The 17850-nt window shown below is 42.4% G+C and overlaps 1 protein-coding gene across 3 annotated transcripts in view; it reads left to right on the top strand.

The window, feature by feature from the left end:
* SPTLC1 (serine palmitoyltransferase long chain base subunit 1) overlaps window positions 1–17850 on the top strand; it is a 54387-nt gene that overhangs the window by 17527 nt on the left and 19010 nt on the right. For all 3 annotated transcript variants that reach the window (XM_038402460.2, XM_043514598.1, XM_043514599.1), the window contains 2 exons: window positions 13043–13175; window positions 17124–17253. In XM_038402460.2, the coding sequence (XP_038258388.1) occupies window positions 13043–13175; window positions 17124–17253 (263 nt within the window). The remainder of the gene's footprint in view (window positions 1–13042; window positions 13176–17123; window positions 17254–17850) is intronic.

Below are 17850 nucleotides of genomic sequence, written 5' to 3' on the forward strand. Positions count from 1 at the left end.
GTTACTAACATGCTTTTATTTCATCTTATTTTAAAGATTTTCATATTGAGATATTGGGTATTTCCAAAATACGTACTCTGTCTGTTTCTCAATGCAGGGAATGGCTGGCACACAACAGACTTTTTGGTATGATTGCTAATAATCTGTGATGCTTATCGTTGTTAAAATTAAATTAAACAAGTGTTTAAACAAAAGGCGCTTCTCACATAGTCCATCTAACAGATCCTTTAGTCAAGTCATAATGCTGAATTTGACATAGGGCACCATAGAGAGAATGTGGATAAACTAGAGTCCAAATAAGTACAATTAAATGATGATGGGTTTGAGTCTAAAAGAGGGAATATGCACAATCCAGTCAAGACTGAGACATATTCAGGTGTTTTAAAAGATGTAATAAAGTAGCTATTTTCATTACTACTAGCTACCCAACTGCCTTCTAATACATAACGTCTGTAATAGCAAGGGTATATAGAAATTACTTGCCAAGTAAATTGTTTACTATACTTTTTTCTCTTTAGACACTTCCTTATGTTTCAAAGGTTTCAGAGTAGCAGCCGTGTTAGTCTGTATTCGCAAAAAGAAAAGGAGTACTTGTGGCACCTTAGAGACTAACAAATTTATTAGAGCATAAGCTTTTGTGAGCTACAGCTCACTTCATCGGATGCATTTGGTGGTTTTTTCCACCAAATGCATCCGATGAAGTGAGCTGTAGCTCACGAAAGCTTATGCTCTAATAAATTTGTTAGTCTCTAAGGTGCCACAAGTACTCCTTTTCTTTTTATGTTTCAAAATTTCACTTTACAATGGTGTGGAATTTGCCATACTGGGAAGTGTGTTTAAAATGGCTGAAGTAGAAATGCACTTTAAACTCCTTCATTAAATGCTAAATAGACCACAAGAGGGCAGTCTGACTTCTGTATATTTTAAAATTGTAATGATGAAACTTGTCTTATTTGTATAATACTGTATTCAGAATGAAATGTCCTCTACAAGAAACATTAAGACTTTTTGTGGTGGGAAGAGTTCTAGTTGTGACAAATGTCAATGTGAAGGTTGGTTCTTTATTTCTTAAAAAGAAAAGGAGTACTTGTGGCACCTTAGAGACTAACAAATAACAGAATTATGGCAGTTGTTCTTTTGCTGTCTCCACTCAGAAGATGTAAAGGGCAGGATAGTTACAGGCTTAAAATGTTGTCTTGTCTTGTGAGCTTTCATGTCGCTCCCTGGGAGTCATGGACTCTTGTATCGGTTATCCCGATGGTTGCAGAGAGCTCCCTTGGCGTCAACCATATGTTTGATTTCTCCAGAAGGCTGGCTTAGCTATTTCATTTAGTCAGGTCAGCCCTATTGAGTGGTCAGGCAATCACTTTGTGTTATAAATTTGATGAATATTTCATATCCACTGGAGCGAGATGGTTGTATTGCAGCCTTTGAGACTTAATCCTGCAGACTTTGTTCATTGATGTCACAACATATCTAGTCTGCCTCTCCAACCAAGGTGATAGCTAGCTAATAGTTACTAGTGAACATTTATGGATGCTTTTGATTCCTTGACTTCCTCACCATATATTGGCAATCCTGTGTCCAGGAGTGACTAATTCAGTGGTGATTTCTGGGACTTAAAAAACTTCCTCGAAGACTTTTGAGGAGATATCTTGTATGTGGAATTTGCCGATATGCAGGCGAGCTATAACTGAGTCTAAAGGTATGTCTATGCTACGAAATTAGGTTGAATTTATAGAAGTCAGTTTTTTAAAAATTGTCGACTTCCAGAGTGTTGCACTGTGGGTAGCTATCCCACAGTTCCCGTGATCTCCACCACCCATTGGAATTCTGGGTTGAGATCCCAATGCCTAGTGGGGCAAAAACATTGTTGTGGGTGGTTCTGGGTACGTCAGGCCCTCCTTCCCTCTGTGAAAGCAACGGCAGACAATCGTTTTGCGCCTTTTTTCCTGGGTTACCTGTGCAGACGCCATACCATGGCAAGCATGGAGCCTGTTCAGCTCACTGTGACTGTACGTCTCCTGGGTGCTGGCAGACGCAGTACTGCATTGCTACACAGCAGCAGCTCATTGTCTTGTGGCAGCAGATGGTGCAATAGGCCTGATAACCATCGTCATCATGTCCTAGGTACTCTTGGCCGCCTTGGTAAGATCGGTCAGAGCGCCTGGGCAGACATGGGCCCAGGGACTGAAATAGGAGTGACTGGACCAGGTCGTTCTCTTTAGTCCCACCGGAAGTCATATTGCACCATCTTCTGCCGAGCAGCCAAGAGATGAGGATGGCTGGCAGTCCTCCTGCACCGTCTGCTGCTAGCCAAAGATGTAAAAGATGGAGTGGATCAAAACAAGAAATAGACCAGATTTGTTTTGTATTCATTTGCTCTCCTCTCCCTCCTTCTGTGAAATCAACGGCCGACAATCGTTTCGGTGAGGTCTGTCGGGGCACCTTGAAAAGTTTAATGGAGAGACAGTCCTGCCTGGAATACCGGGGAGGGATAGATCAGTGAGTTGAGCATTGGCCTGCTAAACCCAGGGTTTTGAGTTCAGTCCTCGAGGGGGCCGTTCTGTGTGACAGTTGTTTTTGTTTCTCCTTGATGTAAAGCCACCCCCTTGGTTGATTTTTAATTCCCTGTAAGCCAACCCTGTAAACCATGTTGTCAGTCGCCCCTCCCTTCGTCAGAGTAATGGCAGACAGTCGTTCTGCACCTTTTTTCCATGCAGATGCCATACCACAGCAAGCATGGAGCCCACTCAGATCACTTTGGCAATTAGGAGCACATTAAACACCACGTGCATTATCCCGCAGTATATGCAGCACCAGAACCTGCCAAAGCAAAACCGGGCGAGTAGGTGACGTCAGCGTGGTGACGAGAGTGATGAGGACATGGACACAGACTTCTCTCAAAGCACGGGCCCTGGCAATGTGTGCATCCAGGTGCTATAATGGGGCAGGTTCATGCCATGGAACGCCGATTCTGGGCCGGGGAAACAAGCACAGACTGTTGGGACCACATAGTGTTGCAGATCTAGGATGATTCCCAGTGCTGCGAAACTTTCGCATACGTTAGGGCACTTTCATGGAGCTTTGTGACTTGTTTTCGCCTGCCCTGAAGCGCATGAATACCAAGATGAGAGCAGCCCTCACAGTTGAGAAGCGAGTGGCAATAGCCCTGTGGAAGCTTGCAATGCCAGACAGCTACCGGTCAGTCGGGAATCAATTTGGAGTGGGCAAATCTACTGTGGGGGCTGCTGTGATGCAAATAACCAACGCAATCAAAGATCTGCTGATATCAAGGGTAGTGACCCTGGGAAATGTGCAGGTCATAATGGATGGCTTTGCTGCAATGGGATTCCCTAACTGTGTGGGGCCATAGATGGAACCCATATCCCTATCTTGGCACCGGCGCACCAAGCCGGCAAGTACATAAACCGCAAGGGGTACTTTTCGATAGTGCTGCAAGCACTGGTGGATCACAAGGGATGTTTCACCAACATCAACATGGAGTGGCCAGGAAAGGTACATGACGCTTGCATCTTCAGGAACTCTGGTCTGTTTCAAAAGCTGCAGGAAGGGACTTTCTTCCCAGACCAGAAAATAATCGTTGGGGATGTTGAAATACCTATAGTTATTATTGGGGACCCAGCCTACCCCTTAATGCCAGGGCTCATGAAGCCATAGACAGGCAGCCTGGACAGTACTCAGGAACTGTTCAACTACAGGCTGACCAAGTGCAGAATGGTGGTAGAATGTGCATTTGGGCATTTAAAAGTTCACTGGCGTTGTTTACTGACTCATTTAGACCTCAGCGAAACCAATATTCCCACTGTTATTACTGCTTGCTGTGTGCTCCACAATATCTGTGAGTGTAATGGGGGAGACGTTTATGGTAGGGTGGGAGATTGAAGCAAATTGCCTGGCTGCTGATTACGTGCAGCCAGACACCAGGGCGGTTAGAAGAGCACAAGAGTGTGCATCAGAGAAGCTATGAAAACCAGTTTCATGACTGGCCAGGCAACGGTGTGAAAGGTGTGGTTTTTTTTTTATTTGTTTCTTCTTGATGAAACTGCCCCCCCGTTCACTCTACTTCCCTGTAAGTTAACCACCCTCCTCTCCCCTCCCCTCCCCCCTTCGATCACTGCTTTGCAGAGGCAATAGTCATTGTTGCTTCACATTCATGCATTCTTTATTAATTTGTCACCCAAATAGGGGGAAAACTACCAAGGTAGCCCGGGAGGGGTGGTGGAGGAGGGAAGCACCGAGTGGGGTGGTGGAGGAGGGAAGGACAAGGCCACGGCCACACAGCACTTTAAAACTTATTGAATGCCAGTCTTCTGCAGCTTGAGCAATGCTCTGGGATGGAGTGGCTGGGTGGCCGGAGGCCCCCCCGCCACGTTCTTGGGCATCTGGGTGAGGAAGCTATGGAATTTGGGGAGGAGGGTGGTTGGTTACACGGGCTGTAATGGCAGTCTGTGCTCCAGTTGCCTTTCCTGCAGCTCAGGTATACGCTGGAGCATATTAGTTTGATCCTTCAGCAGCCTCAGCGTTGAATCCTGCCTCCTCTCATCACGCTGCCGCCACCTTTCATCTTCAGCCCTCCACTTACTCTCTTCAGCCCGCCACCTCTGCTCGCGTTCATTTTGTGCTTTCCTGCATTTTGATATTGTCTGCCTCCATGTATTTTCCTGTGCTCTGTCATTGTGGGAGGACAGCATGTGCTCAGAGAACATTTCATCGTGAGTGCTTTTTTTTTGCTTTCTAATCTTTGCTAGCCTCTGGGAAGGAGAAGATCCTGTGATCCTTGAAACACATGCAGCTGGTGGAGGAAAAAAAGGGACAGTGGTATTTAAAAAGACACATTTTATAGAACAATGGGTACACTCTTTCACGGTAAACATTACTATTAACATTGCATACATATCACGTGCTTTCATTACAAGGTCGCATTTTGCCTCCACCCACCGCGTGGCTAACCCCTTACCCCTCCCCCCCACCGCGTGGATAACAGTGGGGAACATTTATTTTCAGCCACAGGCAAACAGCCCATCAGGAATGGGCACCTCTGAATGTCCCCTTAAAAAAAGTGCCCTATTTCAACCAGGTGACCCTGAATATCGCCACCCTCTTGAGGATAAAACAGAGAGATAAAGAACGGATGTTTGTTTGAATGCCAGCAAACATAAGCTGCAATGCTTTGTTGTGCAGTGATTCCCAAGTACGTGCTACTGGCCTGGAGTGGTAAAGTATCCTACCATGGTGGACAGAATAAGGATGCCCGCCCAGAAACCTTTTGCAAAGGCTTTGGGAGTACATCCAGGAGAGCTTTATGGAGATGTCCCTGGAGGATTTCCACTCCATCCCCAGACATGTTAACAGACTTTTCCAGTAGCTGTACTGACCATGAATGCCAGGGCAAATTAATCATTAAACCAGTTTGCTTTTAAGCCATGTATACTATTTAAAAAGGTACACTCTCCAGAGGTCCGTTCTCCACCTGGCAGGTCTGGGAGGCAGCCTTGGGTGGGTTTGGGGGGTACTCATAGATTCATAGATACTAAGGTCAGAAGGGACCATTCTGATCATCTAGTCCGACCTCCTGCACAGCGCAGGCCACAGAATCTCACCCACCCACTCCTATGAAAAACCTCACCTATGTCTGAGCTATTGAAGTCCTTAAATCATGGTTTAAAGACTTCAAGGAGCAGAGAAGCCTCCCTCAAGTCAACCATGCCCCATGCTACAGAGGAAGGCGAAAAACCTCCAGGGCCTCTCCAATCTGCCCTGGAGGAAAATTCCTTCCCGACCCCAGATATGGCGATCAGCTAAACCCTGAGCATATGGGCAAGATTCACCAGCCAGATACTACAGAAAATTCTTTCCTGGGTAACTCAGATCCCATCCATCTAATATCCCATCTCAGGGGATTAGACCTATTTACCCTGAATATTTAAAGATCAATTACTTACCAAAATCCCATTATACCATCTTCTCCATAAACTTATCAAGTAGAATCTTAAAACCAGATAGATCTTTTGCCCCCACTGCTTCCCTTGGAAGGCTATTCCAAAACTTCACTCCTCTGATGGTTAAAAACCTTCGTCTGATTTCAAGTCTAAACTTCCTGGTGGCCAGTTTATACCCATTTGTTCTTGTGTCCACATTGGTGCTGAGCTTAAATAATTCCTCTCCCTCCTCTGTATTTATCCCTCTGATATATTTATAGAGAGCAATCATATCTCCCCTCAACCTTCTTTTAGTTAGGCTAAACAAGCCAAGCTCCTTGAGTCTCCTTTCATAAGACAAGTTTTCCATTCCTCGGATCATCCTAGTAGCCCTTCTCTGTACCTGCTCCAGTTTGAATTCATCCTTTTTAAACATGGGAGACCAGAACTGCACACAGTATTCTAGGTGAGGTCTCACCAGTGCCTTGTATAATGGTACTAAACCTCCTTATCCCTACTGGAAATGCCTCTCCTGATGCATCCCAAAACCGCATTAGCTTTTTTCACAGCCATATCACATTGGCAGATCATAGTCATCCTATGATCAACCAATACTCCAAGGTCCTTCTCCTCTTCTGTTACTTCTAATTGATGTGTCCCCAATTTATAACTAAAATTCTTGTTGTTAATCCCTAAATGCATAACCTTACACTTCTCACTATTAAATTTCATCCTATTACTATTACTCCAGTTTACAAGGTCATCCAGATCCTCCTGTATAATATCCCGATCCTTCTCCGAATTGGCAATACCTCCCAGCTTTGTATCATCTGCAAACTTTATTAGCACACTCCCACTTTTTGTGCCAAGGTCAGTAATAAAAAGATTAAATAAGATTGGTCCCAAAACCGATCCCTGAGGAACTCCATTGGTAACCTCCCTCCAACCTGACAGTTTGCCTTTCAGTAGGACCCGTTGCAGTCTCCCCTTTAACCAATTCCTTATCCACCTTTTGATCATGTTGATCCCCATCTTCTCCAATTTAACTAAGTCCCCATGTGGCACAGTATCAAATGCCTTACTGAAATCTAGGTAAATTAGATCCACTGCATTTCCTTTATCTAAAAAATCTGTTACTTTTTCAAAAAAGGAGATTAAGTTGGTTTGGCACGATCTACCTTTTGTAAAACCATGTTGTATTTTGTCCCATTTACCATTGACTTCAATGTCCTTAACTAATTTCTCCTTCAAAATTTTTTCCAGTACCTTGCATACTACAGATGTCAAACTAACAGGCCTGTAGTTACTCGGATCACTACTTTTTCCTTTCTTAAAAATAGGAACTATATTAGCAATTCTCCAATCATTCAGTACTACTCCTGAGTTTACAGATTCATTAACAATTCTTGCTAATGGGCTTGCAATTTCAGGTGCCAATTCCTTTAATATTCTTGGATGAAGATTATCTGGGCCCCCCGATTTAGTCCCATTAAGCTGTTTGAGTTTTGCTTCTACGTGAGATATGGTAATATCTACCTCCATATCCTCATTCCCATTTGTCATGCTACCATTATCCCTAAGATCCTCTTTAGCCTTATTAAAGACTGAGGCAAAGTATTTGTTTAGATATTGGGCCATGCCTAGATTATCTTTAGCCTCCACTTCATCCTCAGTGTTTAGCGGCCCCACTTCTTCTTCCTTCTTAGTTTTCTTCTTATTTATATGGCTATAGAACCTTTTACTATTGGTTTTAATTCCCTTTGCAAGGTCCAACTCTACTCGACTTTTAGCTTGTCTCACTTTATCCCTACATGTTCTGACCTCAATTAGGTAGCTTTCCTTGCTGATCCCTCCCATCTTCCACTCCCTGTATGCTTTCTGCTTCTTCATAATCACCTCTCTAAGATGCTTGCTCATCCAGCTTGGTCTACAACTCCTTCCTATGAATTTTTTCCCCTTTCTTGGGATACAGGCTTCCGATAGCTTCTGCAGCTTTGATTTAAAGTAATCCCAGGCCTCCTCTACCTCTAGATCCATAAGTTCTTCAGTCCAATCCACTTCCCTAACCAATTGCCTTAATTTTTGAAAGTCAGCCCTTTTGAAATCAAAAACCCTAGTTGCAGATTTATTTTTGTTAATCCTTCCATTTAGTTTGAACTGAATTAGCTCATGATCACTTGAGCCAAGATTGTCCCCTACAACCATTTCTTCTATGAGGTCCTCGCTACTCACCAAAATTAAATCTAAAATGGCATCCCCTCTAGTCGGTTCAGCAACTACTTGATGAAGGAATCCATCAGCTATCGCATCTAGGAAAATCTGAGCCCTATTATTACTAGCACTGATCCTCCAGTCTATATCTGGGAAGTTAGTCTCCCATGATCACGCAGTTTCCATCAGTATTTACTTTATTAAAGACATTAAAAAGGGCTCTATCCATATCCAAATTAGATCCCGGAGGTCTATAGCACACCCCAAGCACTATCGTAGGAGAGGCTTTACTAGTTATCTTCACCAATGTAATATTTGTGCAGATGGACTCTGTCTTATCCATTGCATCGCTTCTTATTTCTTTACATTCTACCTCATCATTGATATACAATGCTACTCCACCACCTTTACCTTTGTTTCTGTCTTTCCTAAACAGCACATACCCTTCAATACCTGTAGTCCAGTCATGACTACTATTCCACCATGTTTCTGTTATCCCTATAATATCTGGTTTCACTTCCTGCACCAGTAGCTCTAGTTCCTCCATTTTGTTACCTAGGCTTCTCGCATTGGTATATAAACATCTTAATTTTTGCTGTTTGGCCTTGCTCACATTTTGTACCCTAGTAGCCACAGTCATTCTACAGCCAGTACTGCGTCCAGATCCAGGGTGAGAAACAGTTCCTGGCTGTTGAGAGAACCAGTTTCTCCGCTTGCTTGCTGAGAGCTATCTACAATCTCATCATCATCATCGTCTTCCTCGTCCCCAAACCTGGTTCTGTGTTGCCTCCCTCTCCATTGATGGAGTCAAAGCACACAGTTGGGGTATGGTGACTGAACCCCCTAAAATGGCATGCAGCTCATCATAGAAGTGGCATGTTTGGGGCTCTGACCCGGAGCGGCCGTTCGCCTCTCTGGTTTTCTGATAGGCTTGCCTCAGCTCCTTAAGTTTCATGTGGCACTGCTTCAGGTCCCTGTTATGGCCTCTGTCCTTCATGCCCTGGGAGATTTTGACCAAGGTTTTGGCATTTTGAAAACTGGAACAGAGTTCTGCTAGCATGGATTCCTCTTCCCATACAGCAGTCGGATCCCGTACCTCCCATTCTGTCCATGCTGGAGCTCTTTTGCGATTCTGGGACTCCATCATGGTCACCTCTGCTGATGAGCTCTGCTCTCACCTGCAGCTTGCCACACTGGCCAAACAGGAAATGAGATTCAAAAGTTCACGGGCCTTTTCCTTTCTACCTGGCCAGTGCATCTGAGTTGAGAGTGCTGTGCAGAGCAGTCACAGTGAAGCACTTTGGGACAGCTCCCGGAGGCAAATACTGTCGAATTGCATCTACGCTACCCCAAATTCGACCCAGCAAGGCCGATTTCAGCACTAATCCCCTTGTCGGGGATGGAGTAAAGAAATTGATTTTAAGAGCCCTTTAAGTCAGAAAAGTCTTCATGTGGACGGGTGCAGGGTTAAATCGATTTAACGCTGCTAAATTCGATCTCCAACTCCTAGTGTAGACCAGGGCTAATGTTCTTTGTATTTATTTGTTTTTTGGCTGAGGCCAGACTAACTCTTGGTTAGTTAAGTGTCTGCTTCAGTCTCTCTCACCTTTTTTAACCATTTCTTCAAATGGATTGTGGAGACAGGCTGGGTTGTTTTGTGAATGAGAGGCTCCAAGCTGGTGTTTCTAGTCCTCTTCAATATGAGAATCATGGGCTTCTAACTGATGGCCATATATTTTTGCATTTGATTTGGTCACTGTCTGATCTTTTGGGTTCTTTAGGGATCTGACTTTCCTGGTTTCTCAAGGAAAGTGGTATATATTTGTGATGTCCCTTCACTATTAATGCTTGTACGTGATATACCTTCACATTATCACCCAATCTCAGACCTAGGCAAGGTAATTGAGAAGTCAACGACTGTTCAATTTCAGCTTCATCTGGACAGTCAACTTTCTGGCTAGGTCCCAGACTAGGTTCCTGCCTTTCTCTGGACTTGAGCTTTTCAGGATCATGAATAGAGTCCTGCTGGTCTTACTTTTTGTGTTAAGCCATATTCTGTTCTTATTACATAAAATTCATTCTCTTTTTTTGGTGCTATGTATACTTTGGATGTTACAGATTTCTTACTCATTGCAATAGTCTCACTACCTACCTTTAGCAGACCTGAGTGTTTGGACTCTTACATGTTGGTAACACTTTCGTAACTTATCATTGTTGTCAAGTATTACATTTTTAATGAGAAACTGATTTGTATTCACTTCCTGGTTGCTGCAAACAACAATGCTTTCTGTATATAGAGCCCCTCACTGTGTGTGTGGTGTCTGTATCTATCAGTTAAAGCTCAGTAAATCTACAGATGTCCTCTTCTCGCCCTCATTCCCCAGATAGCTGCCTGATGTTCTGAGCTTTCAGATCAAGTATTTTTATTGAAAGGCTTAAGTTATCCACGTACACCTCTCTAGAAAGCTTCCTTTTTTTTTTCCCTCTAGACCAGGGGTTTTCAATCTTTCTCTTTCTGAGGCCCCCACCAACATGCTATTAAAAACTCCTCAGCCCACATGTGCCACAACAACTGTTTTTCTGCATATAAAAGCCAGGACCAGCATTAGGGTGTAGAAAGCAGGGCAACAGCCCAGGGCCCCATGCCACTTTCTTGGCTTCTGCACTACCCCGGTGAGGTTGGCTAGCGAAAGGATCAGAGTCCTCGCTTCTACTTCCTTTACCGAGTGGCCTCCCTGCCCTTGAGGACTCTCCTTCCACTCTCCTGTCTGGAAGAGTCCTTGTAACCCCAACAAGGCTGGGCCCAGGATTCCTGGGAGGCTTGACACCCAACCCTGCTGCAGTCACCTAGGACAGGGGCTAGGGTGTCCCCACTCCAGAGTACTCTCTCTGCACTGGGCACTTCCCTGACCCACTGATATTGCATACAATTTAAAGCAAATGCAAATTATTTAATCAACAATTAATTAAAAAAAGAATAAGGACAAATGGGAAAGATTAAAGGAAAACACATCACCCCGCTCTGTGGCAGAGAATGTCATAAACAGTGTCTCTGGAATGTCAGGGCAGTTCAGTCTGTTCCTTGTAGGTCCCAGGCCTCCTTCTCAGGCCCTGGCTGTGCTGCAGGGATGCTGTGGGTTGTACACTTGCTCTGGTGGTGGCCACAGACCTCCGGGCTTTGGGTGGTGGGACCCTTCTTCCCAGTGTCAGCCCCCCATCAGGTTAAAATCCCTTTCCCAGTCTGGCCTGCAAGGACCCGTTGGCTGGGGGTGTCTTTCTGTGCTGGGCCCTTTGCCCAGGGTCCCCCCTTGGCTGGCCCCAGTTGCTCACCACACCTGGCTCCAGCCCCAGCTCCACTCTTCCTCCGCACTGATTCTGCTGCTCTTCTCCAGCTCCCTGGACTGCTTCTCTGGCTCTGTGGCTGCAGCTCTGCTCCCAGCACAGGATCTGCTCTCTCTGGGCTGTATCTCTGGCCCCGCTGGCTGGCAAGGCTCAGCTTGGGCCTCTGCTCTCTGTTTGACCCTGCCAATTCCAGCTCACACGGAGGACAGGACCCACCCGGCCTCCTGACTTCCTGATTAGCCTGCCCGCCTTGTCAGTCAGACTGACCAGGAGCATTGGCTTCTCCCCACAGTTCCTGGGGACTGTTAGTCTCAGGGTCCTGATTTTCCATCGACTTTTCCCCTTTCTTTTGGTACTGGGAGCTAGCCAACCAAAACACCCTCATTGAGCCTTAGTAAGGGGACAACAGTCCCCTTACATTAGGGAGGTACTCCAGCTGTCTCCATTTGGAAGATGTTGATAAGTATACGTTCTAAGTGCCAGAAATAACTTTTTTTTTTTTAAAGGGTATGTGGTTAAAATTTGAATTTTAGACTAAAAGCCAGTTATTTGCACCAGTGATACTCTAGGCAAATTGAGGTGTGGTAGGCTTCCAGTTTCTAAAGTATTGAAAGGACTGGATAAAATGACTCCAGATCACGTGGATGAGGGTTATAGGGGGAAGACCTATTGTATGCAAAGAGTAATATGTACATATACTTCTAGTAGAAGTACACTTCTGGGGAGTGGTATATATTTGTGATTCACATGATGTGGAGATCATGGGTCAAATCCAGGATCTTGCTGCAATTCCTGTTTGTTTGTTTTTTCTTTTTTTTTTTCTTAAATATGAAAACCTGCATCTTTAACATTGATGCCATAACAGACACATCAGTCTTGGGGCAGTAGAATGTTTGTAGACTACTGAATGGGCTACCTTTTTTCACTTCTTCTCTGTTCATGTAAAAACAAAGCAATAAAGCATAAGCTTCAGTGCAGTGTTGGGCAATTATATTGGGTTGTGTTGATTTTCTGAGTTAGGATGAACAGAAGTTCAGCTAGCCAGGATTAAGTTAATTGCTGGAAATTGCGTTACTTATTACTGTTTGCACTGCAGTAGCAGCTAGAAACCCCAGTCATGGATCAAGGCCTCATTGTGCTAGGCGCTGTACAAACAGAAGAAAAAGGCAATCCGTGCCCCAAGGTGTCTACAGTCTAAGTGTAAGGAAATTTACTATTGCTATTCTGAGTACACAAACATATTAGCTCTACAAATATATAACACTTACAAATATTTCAGTATATGGTATGACAACTATTAGAACTTTTGATGCTTGAATTTGACAAACACCACTCAGTGCCCATCAGGGATGGATTCATCAGCTCTGGTGTTCTGTGATTCATTTACAGTGACACTGTTACTACAAGTAAACAATTGAACTTTTCCTTAGCAAATTCCTGTTTCTGTACATGGCTGTTACATTTCTGAGTACAAACTGTTATGCCATTCTGCGACAAAAGCAGAACAATTTAACTGTCTAAGAATTTTAATTTTTTTTTCCCCTCAGATGTACACTTGGAATTGGAAGATCGACTAGCAAAATTTATGAGGACAGAGGAATCTATTATATACTCGTATGGATTTGCCACAATTGCCAGTGCTATTCCGGCATATTCAAAGCGAGGGGACATAGTGTTTGTGTAAGTAACACTTACCTTGCAGAGATCCCAGAGTAAAATTTCTGTTGGGGGGGTAGCGGGAGGGGGGAATATTACTCAGATCTTGAACTCCTTGATTGTGTGTGTTCAAAAGTCTGGTATTCTCTAGCCAGATAACTGCATCTCCCCGTAATTTGTACATTTAATGTTCAATTGTGCCTGACGAGCGTACAGTGCAGTTTAGAAGGAGGGGTGCAAAGATGGCTATTTGTGCTGGCTGTGTATTAGGCAATTCCCCTGGATTAAATTAGAATATTTTGAAATTCACTTTAACTTGCATCACGTACTGGTGAACTCAGTGGGTCATGGTGGGGAAGTCCTAAACCAACTCTGTGCCACTAGACAGTCTTGTGCCCCACAGGGATGATTCTAAATATAGCATAGCCAACTGCAGGAGAGCCACTTCTTGTCAGCTGCACACTGCAAAGCAGCCTGAACAGAGAGGAGAATCTGGGACATATTTCTAAAGTTGAATGTCTACAATGAATAGAAGTTGTCATTAAATTGTTTAAGCTTGATCAGTAGGTTGAAAGTCAGACAGGACTAAAATGAAAAAGTTTAAATGTCATAAGAATAAAAGGAAAACTTTAATAAAACCACTTTGTAGAGTAATTTAACCTTGCTTGTGTAACAATATTTAACATGTAAACTGATCAGTGGGCCTAAAACTCCTATCTCTTCTGATTTGTTCTTCAGACCAAATGTGTTAGCTTTCAGTTGTTGCTGTTACCCAAGAAAATCAGATTTTGGCAGTGATTGCCACCTAAAAAGGGAAAACAAGTCCCCATGTATGCAAGGAATAGCAAGGGTGCAGTGGTTAATTTTCCTCTATCGGCCATTGTGCAGCGTCGTTGGTAGCTCATTTGAGATGGGCAGGTTTTTCTGTCTTGCCTGCAGGGCACTGATGCCTTCATAACTGTTAGAAGGGCCAGCCTAGATTGACAAATTAAATTTGACAACACTCATGCCAGTCTAAATCCTGAAATGTCTATGGAAGGTGAGAACTTGGGTACATGCTTTCTGAGATAGTGGGGCTATAGGTCACTTTATACTTAGTTATTCAGATGCTCTGTCATGCCAAAAATATCATAAGACTAATATTCTCTTTGAAAGAATTAATACTGTGACAGAGCAAGAACTTTAATCAAAAGCAAGATTGAATGGTGCAGCTTGAAGGCAAGCTTCTGTGAGGTACTGAACTCATTCCGAAGAAACTTGAATATTAAATAAAAATCATTTTCAGAAATATTTCTGCTGCCTTCTGGTTACCCTGTGACATTTCAAGCTACACTTACCTATATTGCATTCTGGCAATCACTTACTTTCCTCTTTACAAAAAAAAAAGAGGGTTGTACCACAAACTACACTTCTGATAGAAACTTACAAAATTATTTACAGATCACCATTGTGGCATGTGATGTTTTACAGAGAAATAGGAAGAGTATATTACCTCAAGGAATTTGCAGTCTTTATCTTCTAAAACAAAATCAGCTTACTTCAATTTTAACTTTGAACATCTAGTTCTACTCTAAAAATCGACTGACATGCTTTTTAAAAGTAACCAGTTCCATGCCTAATTGCCTATCTTAATTTCCACCGAAAACGTACTCAACTTTAGAAAAAACCCATTTACTAGGTAAACTATTTTAAAACCGTGCTTTAGACTCGGGTATGCTTTTTAAACATTGCTTTGAAGCAGTGATGCCTGATGCATAATAGTTTGCACACGGTGCTTAAAGGAAAAAATCTGTAGATGGTCTAGAAAACCTAAATCTTTAAACCTGATGCATTGCAAAAAATTTTGAATCTTTAGTTTATAGAGCTAACTGCATCTGATAAGAAGTCAGGACGCAAATGTACTATCTTTGTGATTCTAGCATGCTTAAAAATGCATTAAGTTGATGTGTAGAGAATCTAAGCTTGTAAGTGATAACATTTGTTCTTGTTATGGGAAAAATAACTAGTTTATAGAAATCTTTGGAAGTTTTTGTATTAAATACTGCTGACAACTTATGGTTACTTTCAAATTACCTCACTCACGCTGTCAATTAAAATGAGTTGATGACAATCTGACAAGCAATTATTGCAATAGTATGGAGAGCAGTTGACAAAATTGGTATCAAATGTCTAAAATAACAAAACAAAACACTTCAAAGTTAATGAAGAAAAAATGCTTACTAGCTGAATGCTTTCTTTGGGAGTTAGTAAATCTTGCCTCTCCTATCATGCAAAATGCTTCTGCAACCACAAAGCTACAATAGAAAGGTTTTCTGATAAACAGAAAAGCTTCAGACCTACCCTCTTTCCTCCAAAGAAATGTATCCCACTTTGTGATGAGAAAATAGTCTGTATTTAACTTAGATTGTATTCTGCGAGAACAAAAACCCATGCAATAAATAGCAGTAGACGCATGGTTAAGGCTGCATTCCCTAACTTTTCTCTTGACTTTTTAATAAAAAAAGTTTGTGTATTCACATTTTAAATTAAGGCAAATTAAAATGCACTGCATTGAATGGCCAGAATATTTTAAGCTTGATGTGCTGAATTAATGCATATTCTTTTTGCAGTAAGGCTACAATCTATACTTACTGTGGTGTATAAAGTATGGGCACCATATGTGTAGCTGCAGTGAGTCAGGCTGCATCCCTTTTTGTCACTGCAGCATGTAGCTACGTGCGGCAGAGCTGCCAAAGCCTTTCGCTGTAGCCAGGAAAGGCTCTGGCAAGGAAGAGGCACTGCTTGGGCATGTAGAGAGCCTGTGTAGGTCATATGACCTAAGGCTTCAGGCATGTAGGGCACCCTACTTGCCTACGCTGTGTCTCACTATCTACATTGCTGTTTGCTCCCATGCTACCTGGGAGTGTGGTGTCTGTACCTTGCATGCTGCCTTAAGTATAAATGTACCCTAAGAGTCTCTGCTTCAGTAGCACACGGTATTTATCACTGACAAAAAAGGGGTATTCATAGCATCATGTTATGAACTTGATGTTTGAAAATTTAAATTACTATTGTTCAGTATGTGCAGAAGGAGGGATTTCCAACTTCAAAAGGAATTCTGGGTATATCCAATTAAGAAATTACCAAAAAGCGTTACTTAGTTGGAAGAATTACATATTCATCTTTCAGAGTAGCAGCCGTGTTGGTCTGTATTCGCAAAAAGAAAAGGAGTACTTGTGGCACCTTAGAGACTAACAAATTTATTAGAGCATAAGCTTTTGTGAGCTACAGCTCATTTCATCGGATGCATTTGGTGGAAAAAACAGAGGGGAGATATTCATCTTTAAGTCTGAAGAAATGGCTTACCAGGCCTGGAAAACTGGGACAAATGCTCCCCATAGGGTGAAATAAAAGAGGAAGAATGAGTATGAGTACTCTTAAGACTGGTAAGAGAGGTCAGGCACATCCTCAGACTTGAACCAAGGGATAATTGTAGGAGTATAATAACCTTATTTATGGAATGTTGGTCTTGGTAATTATGCCGGCCTTAACTGCCACAATGAAAAATAGGTAGCCACAGAAAAAGCCTGATAGTCATCCTAGATGCAGAGACAGTAAAATGGCTTCTCAATGGAAATAGTTACTATTTGTAGTGATTTCATATGAACAGTTCAGTATAATTTGGAAACCAGAAAATACTTTAGTATGACTTCTGTGCACTGGTCCTTGCTTTGGAGAGAAACTCTAAATTGTACATTTCACAACTAAAGTGTAAAGATGTCTCCACATAGCCACAGGGGATAACAGGTGTTAGAAACCAATTTTAAATTATTTAAAGTTGTGTGTAATAAAACATAGATTTTATTTATACACGTATAAGTATACAAGGCAGTTTAAAAGCAAAGCAGGCCTAAAAAGGTAATTGACCTATGCTGTTGTTTAAAAGTGATTAACAAACCAAGTGCAAAATAAAAGCGTATTCTCTGTTTATAGAGATGAAGCTGCCTGCTTTGCTATTCAGAAAGGATTACAGGCCTCTCGAAGTAACATTAAGTTATTTAAACATAATGATATGGCTGACCTTGAGCGACTTCTGAAAGAACAAGAGATTGAAGATCAAAAGGTAAAATTTCTTTGTAGTCTTTTGCCCTTCTTAAGTAGGTTGTATATTTGAATAGATCCAGTACTCGTAGTCTTTGTTTTATATAAATCTCTGCTGAATGCTTAATTTTGCTTATATAGTTAAAATGGATTTGGCTGCTGTGTTCGCTTACCATAATTGTATTATCAAGAGTAGGTGACGGAGGTGGTCACTAAGGGCTTGTGATTTTAAATGCAGTTTTTTGTACCTATACACTTCTATTTTAAAATCTGTGCAACTGCCCCATCCTAGGGGTGACACTGATTAACTATCAGTTTCTAAACCACTATAAGTAAATCCCTACCAAAATTGTTAGAACAGCCCCACTTTATAAATAATTATAGGCCAGAACTATAGAAGAGGTGAGATGATTTTCCTCATGTACTCTTCACATGCTCCCTCTTTTATAAAAACTACCATTGGAGCCAAATATGATGATGATATACTTCCATTCAAGCAGTAACTTGGGAGGATACTAAACAGCAACTGCAAAAGCTAGACCTCTTTAAATCAGCAGGTCCAGTTAACTTTCATCTGAGTTTTAAAAGAACTGGCCAAAGAGCGCTTTAGACTGTTGAT

This window comes from Dermochelys coriacea, chromosome 5 (genome assembly GCF_009764565.3).
Source record: "Dermochelys coriacea isolate rDerCor1 chromosome 5, rDerCor1.pri.v4, whole genome shotgun sequence".
Taxonomy (NCBI): domain Eukaryota; kingdom Metazoa; phylum Chordata; order Testudines; family Dermochelyidae; genus Dermochelys; species Dermochelys coriacea.